At 41.6% G+C, this 9188-nt stretch overlaps 1 protein-coding gene across 1 annotated transcript in view; it reads left to right on the top strand.

Moving 5' to 3' along the window:
* Positions 1–1778: 1778 nt before the first annotated feature.
* Positions 1779–9188, top strand: part of LOC116957563 (guanylate-binding protein 2-like) — a 99746-nt gene continuing 92336 nt past the window's right edge. Inside the window, exon 1 of the mRNA XM_032979799.2 lies at positions 1779–2349. Within this exon, the coding sequence (XP_032835690.2) occupies positions 2166–2349 (184 nt within the window). The 5' untranslated portion in view covers positions 1779–2165. The remainder of the gene's footprint in view (positions 2350–9188) is intronic.

Raw genomic sequence — 9188 nt, 5'->3', positions numbered from 1 at the left:
CATTTTTTTCATGGCTAAAAATACTTAAATATTTTATTAAGAGGGACAGATATGTGAATAAGTCATAATGTCTGGTAATTTATATTGTTACTTATATTCTCGCGATGACGATTATTAATTCGTGTTATGTATTTGCTAACTTTGCGTTTAACCCTTATATAACTGAAAGGGTCAATGCCATCAAACATCTTGCAGTTAACCAGCATTGTCTCAAGCAAGCCTCATTCTGCTGATGAGGCTCTGAATGTCAAAACAGTTTCAGAAATGCGCTTGTGTTTAACCAACGCTCATTAAATCATGCACTCACAGAAGACCGTATAGCTGAATATATTTTTTTACTTGGCGACACAGATAAGTGAGTAATTAGTATTTGTCTGCTAAAATATTTTATATCCAACTATTTTGTAGGAAGAAGAGGTTGAAAATAATGTTGAAAGTGTTTACGCATTTAGCTCTATTTATAATATGGAGTCAGAATAACTCTCGTTAAGATGAGTCATTATGAACTAGCTTCAGTATAATATTTTATTGGTATGAAAAGTTCACAATCATCAGTTATGGTCAATCAATTACTGGATTAAGAGCTCCCAAATTAACTGTCATGTATCTTGAATCCATAATTTAAAAAATCCACTTAAAATGTGGAATCTGAAACAAGAGACAGTGTTGAGGAGGATTCAAAGCTCTCTATCTGAATCCGTTGTTCCAGCAGAATAATATTGTACCCTTTCCCAACAGGGCAGCAAGCTAATATTTGATTTTTGGGTTCGGCCACGATGATGATCTGGCCAATTTGTTGCCATAAAATGCACTGGAATGGTGACCACGATATTAGTGACCGTCAGTAAGCGAGTGGGCTGAGTGAATCAATTATTGCTCGATCATCTATTATTTTATTTTTTACTTGATATGGCTCATTTTTCAGAAGTGACTTATCACGTGGAAATGTACATCAGAAAAATACTCTTAACGGACGTTGGTTTTAAATGTGGATGGAAAAACTGGAGGACCTGGAGAAAAACCCATACAACAGTCATTAGGGTCGGGATCAAATCTACGTCCTCCTGCATACCAGGTGAGGGAATTAACATCTCGCAACCATGGTGCCCCTGTTGGCACAGAAAAGAAACCCAAGCTTCTTCGATGCATTTTTAGGCAGATGAGCAACATAGCCGTTCCATGAAATGTAAGGAAGATGAGTGTGCCTAGCGGATGATTAGTTTTTACTATGGATGAAAATGTAATTGTTAAATGTAATGAGGAACTGTTTGGATTAATTATTGCTGCTGCTGGTGATTATTTTTAATCCGCATTCCATGAGTTGTTTACGCAGGAGAATCAGATTTAATTACAACTGTTGTAGAGTCCTACATGGATGTAATTCCCACTTGAACCCACAACCCACTTCAACACCGCCACCTTACCCACTACTCGACCCAATCCACTTTCATTAGCCGCGCAACAAAAAAGACTAAACGCGCACATTTGTTTCATAATTTCTGTCTGTGTTCGCTATAAATGTAATCCTCCCAGTATTACAGAGCTTACTGGAAGGCTAACATAATGAGCTGTTACCCTCATGTTGTGCTCGCAACCACAAGAAGAGTAAAGGATAAAAATCAAACTCAGCTTGCGTCGGAGGCTCACGTGTTGGGAAACCAACTATGACGTGTCCTTGCCAAACCACATTTGGAGGCGCTAGGAGACTGTTGAGGAAGTATGGAGAGCAATACAGAGACACAAATTAGGTAAAGCCACAGACAACGATGACCTCCAAAGTGAACTGCTGCAGGTGGTTGGCGAATTTTTTACAGGCTGCCCGATATTGACATCGTTAAAACCACTTGAACCACAGGTGCATTTCACACCCCATACCTAAATGTCAAGACCACACCCACGCCCACTCTAACACATACCTCTTGACGTATGCAAATTCCTGTTGAGAATGACAAAGCTACACCTGCTGAAACATAGACATCCACACACGTTGAGAAAAACACAGGCACACACACATACGCACTCGTTGAGAAAGACATACAGACACCTGCTCAGAGACACAGGAGCCCACACAGAAACACCTGTTGAGAGAGACAGCAATATAGCTAGGCACGTGTTGCCAGAGATAAAGACACTCACACTTTCACAGAGATCAAGCCAAAGAAATCATGGCCACGTCGTCTTCGTACCCACAAATGCCACTCCAGTTCATCATGACGGACGATATCGGGAGATTCTACATCAACAAGGACACGGCAAAGGTTCTGGGGAGAATCACGAAGCCCCTGGTGGTGGTGGCGATAGCCGGGAAATACCGAACCGGGAAATCCTTTCTCATGAACCGACTCGCGGGTGAGTGAGTGGGTGAGTGAATTAGTGATTGGGTAGTAAGGTGGATGAGTTTGTGATTGAATGGATCAATATTTGTGTTCCTGGTTAGGCGAGTATCTGCTTGAATTATTGTCTGGTTTGGTAAGTGGTCTAATGAAGTCGTCTGTTAAATGTTTGGGTGTTATATTGAGTTTCTGTTCAGGAGGAGTTATTGATCGACATTAATGTCTGTTCAGATGATTGTGCAGTTGTCAAGTGAGTCGAGTGCCTGATCGGGTGAGCAATTTCTTAGCGAATATCTCGTCAAGTGGCTTAGAGGTAGGGATTCGCAATCTAAAGATTTGAAAATCCTTGTTGGGGGTTAACTCAGTTCATCAGAAATCCGAGGTAGATTAAATGAGTATCATATTATGGGAAAGTCAACAATATTCGAATTTTGGGCGAAACGCACCTCACCATATGAATGTTGAATTTCCACCACTGGTTCAGGGCTCTAAACAGGTGTTGAGCACATATCGATTCTCATTTTAATCAATTTTGACTCTACCTGGAATGGTGAGTGTCAGGTTCGGTTAATAGTTGGGTGAGTGTCAGGTTAGGACAAGCCTTGCATCATATTTAAGACATTGTTGTTCTGATTCTGAAGCGGGAGTGAAGTGTTGGTAACTTTTTAGCACATAAAACTTTGAACCTTGTGACCTGAATCTTATTCGCGACTATCGCTAACGTCAGTGTTGAGTAGTTTCTGAACTCGTTCTGGACACTCCAATTCGGGGTATGATCACATAACTCCTGTGACCATTCATCCAGCAGTGCAAGCCTTCATCAACCTTTGATCACATTTTCAAAGGCACAACACGTCAAATGTTTAGATAAGATCCAACACGTGGGTGAATGAATGAGTGGGTAAGTGGTTGGGTGAGTGGGTCGGTGAATGGGTGAGTAGGTGAGTGAGTGGGTAGGCGAGTAGGTGGGTGGGTGAGTGGATTATTTGGTGAGTGGTTTAATGAGTGGGTGACTTAGTGCGTGGATGGGTTGGCGAGAGGGTTGGTGGGTGGGTTTGTGAGTGAATGTGTGTGTAGGTAGGCAATTGGGTGGGTCAGTCGCTTGATGGGTGGGTCGGTGGGTGAGAGGGTGGGTAGGTGAATTGGTGAGTGGATAGGTGAGTGCGTGGGCGAGTGGATGGGTGAGTATTTGGCTTTCTGGTTGGGTGAATTGGTAGGTCAGTGGGTGAATGAGAGGGTGGGTGAGAAGGATGGGTTGACGAGTGGCTGAGTGGGTGGATGTGTGGTTTTATAGGTGGATGAGTGAGTGAGTGGATAGGTGAGTGGGTGGATGGGTTGGTGAGAGGGTGGATGAGTGAGAGAGTGGGTGAGTGAGTGAGAAGTTGGGTAGGTGAGTTGGAGAGTGAGTGTGTGAGTGGGTGAGGGGATGGGTAGGTGACAGGATGGGTGGGTGAGTGGGTGAGTGGCTTGGTGATTGGATGCGTGCGTGAATGGGTGGGTGAGTGGGTGATTGGGTGAGTGGCTTGATGGGTGGATCAGTGGGTGGGTGGGGGGTGAGTGGGAGGGTGGATTTGTGAGTGATTGGGTGGGTGAGAGGGTGGTTGGGTGGATGGATGGGTGGTTGAGTGTTGTTGTAACCTGCGTTATGGTGGTTAAAACAACAGTTTTTTTGTGATACGTTGTAAATCAAAAATATTTGTTCGGAGTTAAATACATCTTTGCCTTGAAAACAAAACCAAGATTCTCTGTGTCCTGCGCCTGAATAGTAATACAGGTGTTCCATGACACGGCAGATGACACTGATGAGCCAAACACATGAATGGTTTTACTATGAATGAGTATAATTACTCTTTGGTTCTTTCGGTAAAGTCACGTAGGTAGAAAATAATAGATCACGACGTTTCGATGGCAACACAAGCAACTGTCATCAGGTGTAACTGAGGATGCGTAGGTGTTGCCTTTGTTGTATTGGGAACCACTTCCAGGTGATTATTACCGTCCGTCTGTCCAACCAATACATTCTCATAAATGTTGATGAGTTGATTATAATTCCAATTCCCTTTGTTATTACGGGAATTTTAATAATGAGACCTTCGTTTTTTTTGTTTTTTTCCCTCGAATTTGGCACCCACTTAACTTGGCGCCCTAGGCGACGGCCTAGTTAGCCTGTATGGGGGCCGTCCCTGCCTCCACAGTGATGGATTCCATGCGTGTGTCACCACCTCTGGGCAAACAGACAATGTTAGACATTGCGAAACAACAGACAGTGACGAGGAAGTAAAAAAAAAATAAACCTGTTCTATTCGTAGACTAATAATATTTGCATATGAAAAAGGGTAAACAATATATGAAGTACCCTTTACCCTAAATTTGTTTACGTGGAGGGTGAATATGTAAATGAGTTAGATTTGTCTGCTAACTTCACGTGTTACTTATTTTCTCCACAACGGCACTAATTACTCCTTTGCGTTGTGTATTTTGTATTGTTGCGTTAAATCAATTTCTCGCAAAAAGTAGTCAATTGGATGCCATTGTTTACATTGTGGATTAATCCAAGTCGTTTTTAGTCTGTCTGGGAGGCAGCACAAAATGTTAATGATAGTAAGGTCATTTTCACGAACAGTGAGAGCAGCATTACTCTATTAGTGTGATATTTTCCAACTCCATCCCCTCCATCTATGCCTCTCCATGTCTCCATCTTCGTGTCAATCATTGACTAGAGAGCATCCTTACTGATTATGTAGTTCTTATAAGGGTTTTTTCCGAAAAATATGGAACAAATCATTATACAATGTATTCTTACCTTTATCTGGATCGGTCGTGGTAAGGGCATGCACACATGTTGTGGTAAAAAAAAAGCTGTCCTGCAGAGGGGCATCCGAAAAGTATTCCCTAGGGAAGGAGGGAGAGCCGAAATTCTTGGAGTTCAATTATTTCCAGGCCATAAATCCTGTATGACGTTTCAGGCTGTGAAAATGTTCCGTGTGAAGCAATGTTCTAACATTCCATTTTGTGAATGTCATTCTTGTTATTCTTACTCGAATTTTACCCCAGCATCTCAGTGAACTTTGAAGGGCTGGTTTGTGCTTAAATTCTTTAGATCATCTGTGGAATGCACAGTGACCCAGAACACCCTTTCGAACTTAAACACCTATGTCCAGTGGCATGGCGATTACTCAACAGATGGAGCAGATATGCTTGCAGTGGAGAGGTCTTGCCCAACTCTAATGCTGGAATAACTTATCCCTGTTCCAAAGCACGGCTTTAGCTGTTGGTGTGTGATAGAGGATATTATGTGCCCACACATTGACATGCTTATCATGCTCCAGTTTCTCTGAGTAAGTGGGTCAAGATCTAGCATCCAGGGATACACGGTCAGACAAGGAAAGTTTAGACAACTCAGATAAATTAGAAATAATCGTTGGCATGGGAACAGTTGGGAAGGTGGTAGGATGAGGTAGAGAATGAATAGAGAGATTGAGTTGATTTTGTAAAAAAAGAAACTGATCAGTTTGTACTTTAGTACTAGGTAAGAAAGAAGGGGAAGCAATTGAATAATGAAGGAGCCTTCGAACTCCTGCCAGTGAGGCGTCGACACGTCACATAAGCATCAAAGTGTACCTAGCCTGGCACAAGTGCTGTTATATGTCACTGCTACTTAGTGGCGAATGTCAACTATTGTTGTATGTCTCTGTGTTGCTACGCGTGTGTATCATTGTACGTGTGAATTTATGTATATGTATGTGTGCCTTTACGGATATCTATGTGTATATTTGGGTGTGTAATGACTTGCCTTTGCGTCCCGGGGAACTGGCAACATTATTTCAATAAATATTCCAATGGGTAGTGACAGTTGAGGTGACACTCTTATTAAATTAAAATCCTAGGGGTTCTGTTCGAAACACTAGAGGCCAACAACTGCAGTGAAGTGCCAGCTCAGATCTTCATAGACCAAACCGAGCAATTTCAGAGAGATATTTTACTTAACTTCTCTTTTTCAGGGCGTTCCCACAGTCATATGGTACAATTTCATCTTCTGAGAGCACTAATATATTGGAGTGATTACCCAGTTGGGAAAACCCCGTTTCAGGAGACATCCTCTAAAATACAATGGTTGTTGTAGTTGAAAAAAATACAAACTTACCTTCTGGAAGAAGAAGATGGCTATACAAGCCGTGACTCACACCCATGTAGGGTGTGCTACCAGGGGAGTGGATGGGCATGACTGAGACTCGATCTTGACTGAGGGAAGTAGCTGTGTGGCTCAGTTAGTATTGTTGCTTTGGAAGACAATTGGACCCCAACCAAAGGACTGAGGGAGTCCAGGTCAGATGGACTGGGACCACTTGGAGCCTAAACGGAGCACTTAGGCTGCTGTTAATAATCCAGAGACATATAACCTGAGTTATAAAGTGTTAATTAACTTATGAATATGAACGCTATGAAGTGAAAAAATACCCATGTTAAAAGGAGATTTCAATTCCTATTGACAACATTTAAATTTAAATTACACGATTTATGGAATTTACAATTAGTGTTTTGTGTATGTACATGCACAGTCAGTTCTGCAATCAATTGCTGAATGAGGGCCTCCTGTGTCGGTCATAGGAATATTTCATAGTCCTTCTTTAGCCTACTATGTTGCTCATTGCAAGTTTGGAATGTCGGGGAGCATAGACGTGGAAGCATGGAAGTACGGTACGACAATGCTTTTTTGCCGCATATCCCTCTGCTGTCCACAATGTTGCTTACGAATAAGTCACACAGAATGCACCTGATCTCCCGAGATCTTAGAATTTAAGCCCAGATAGTGTTTCGATGGATCATTACCATGAGCTTCTGCGGTAAAAGTTCGGAAGGCCACTCTGTTAATATTGTAGGTGTGTCAAACTTAAAATATGGACTCTCTGTTCTTTTGTTCTTTAGGTAAAGTCACATAGATAGAAAAATAATAATACAAATAAAGTGAATACAAATTACAGTAATAAAAAATAAAATAAAAATGAAAAAATAATGTAGACTGTAGCCTGGTTCTTAATCCGAGTGAGTGTACTGGCAGTCTATAATTTAGACTGTAGCCTGGTTATTAAGTTTGTTGATGCTGTTCTAGATTTGAAGTTTTCATGACTGAAATGATTCGTACTCTTTGTTTTTTTCGGTAAAGTAACGTAGGTAAAAATTAATAAATCAACAACTAAATTTAATCACGTTTCGGAGGCAACACAAGCTTCCGTCTTCAGGTGGAACCGTTACAGCCAAATTCACTGTAATAAGCTAAGAGAGCTAATAGAGAAACGCGACTATATAGGGTAAGGGGGGGGGGGGAGCCAAGGTAGGGGGAGGGGGGGTTGCTGTGAGTGCTACGCTAATTGCTAACATCTATTCATTATGCGGGAGAGGGGGGGTATTGGAGAACAAAGGGGCAGAAGTTGAGCTGATTAATAGGGACGCTAAGTTAACCTGATAGAAAACATCTTTTCATTTGGCGGGGGGGGGGGGGGTAATACGGAAGCTATTAGGAAATTAAATAGCTAAACTAAAACACCAATACACTACACTACTATACTCTAGACTACACTGTACAATACACTGCACTACTATAGACTGCTATACATTACACTATTATCCACAATACGCTACACTACTATACTCTACACTACACTATATACTACGATACTATAGATTACGTTACACTACACTATTAAACAGTCCACCATACACTGCTATACACTACTGTACACTACACTATTCTACGCTCTACTATTATACCCTACACTATATAATTCTATAAACTATGCAATACAGTATTATAAACTTTGCTACACAATACTGGACACTAAATAATACAACTATAACCGAAACACTACTATACACTCCTATCCACTATACTATAATACACTACAATATGCACTGGTATACACTTCACAATACACTACCATACACTGAACTACTATACACCACAGGATACACTATACTATACACTACTATCCAAAACACTACTATACATTACACTATCCACTACACTATACGTATACGATAGAGGTTCCTGGGCTCCTGGGCATAATGCTCCTGGGCATAATGCTATGGGCGGGGAGGAGGGGGGGGGGGAGTATTGGGGCACTATTAAAACACTGTACATCACATTTCTGAGTGACGGTAGCATATAAAGCTGGGAGAAAAATAATGGAAATATAGATATGACTTTAAAACTATGAAGCAGCTAAAGTTTAACTTGGTTTATTGCATCCTTCCAATGGTTGCTCAATTTGAATCCATCCTCTCGGTTGAAGTTATGTCTATGTTTGTATATCTGGATGGCTTCATGGACAAATCTTTGGTAGTATCCAGGAGGCTTGCAAAGCACCTTGGTATCGGAGAACACAATGCCATGAGAACCAGCAGTATTATAACAGTGGTCAGCTACGGCCGAAGAATTCGTCCAGCCATGTTTTAAATCCGATTTGTGCTCGTGAATGCGGTCTGAAATATGTCGTTTCGTTTTCCCGATATAACAATCACCACACGTGCAACTCAGTTTGTATACACCAGGGTACTGTAAGTCAGGAATTACATCCTTTATGGATGGGATCAGATCACGAGGGGGTGGGTGGATAGCACCATGCCTGGCCGTGTTTGTCTTTCTTTTGCACTTCGCACTCCCCACCCATAAAGACAAAGACTCCGCTAAAAATAAATATTTCCGCAGTTCGGTTCACAAGTACGAGCGAACGTTCATATATAACTCGACACTGTAGGAGTGTTGGTGGATAACACACATTCGTGAAAATCCCTATCAATGGGGGTCAACGTTGCCATGTTCTGACTTGTGAGAGTATGATAGTATGGTAATTGGAA

Source organism: Petromyzon marinus, chromosome 77 (assembly GCF_048934315.1).
Source record: "Petromyzon marinus isolate PM22_M1 ecotype Great Lakes invasive population chromosome 77, UKy_Petmar_22M1.pri1.0, whole genome shotgun sequence".
NCBI lineage: Eukaryota > Metazoa > Chordata > Hyperoartia > Petromyzontiformes > Petromyzontidae > Petromyzon > Petromyzon marinus.
This window is presented reverse-complemented; position numbering and strand designations above follow the sequence as displayed.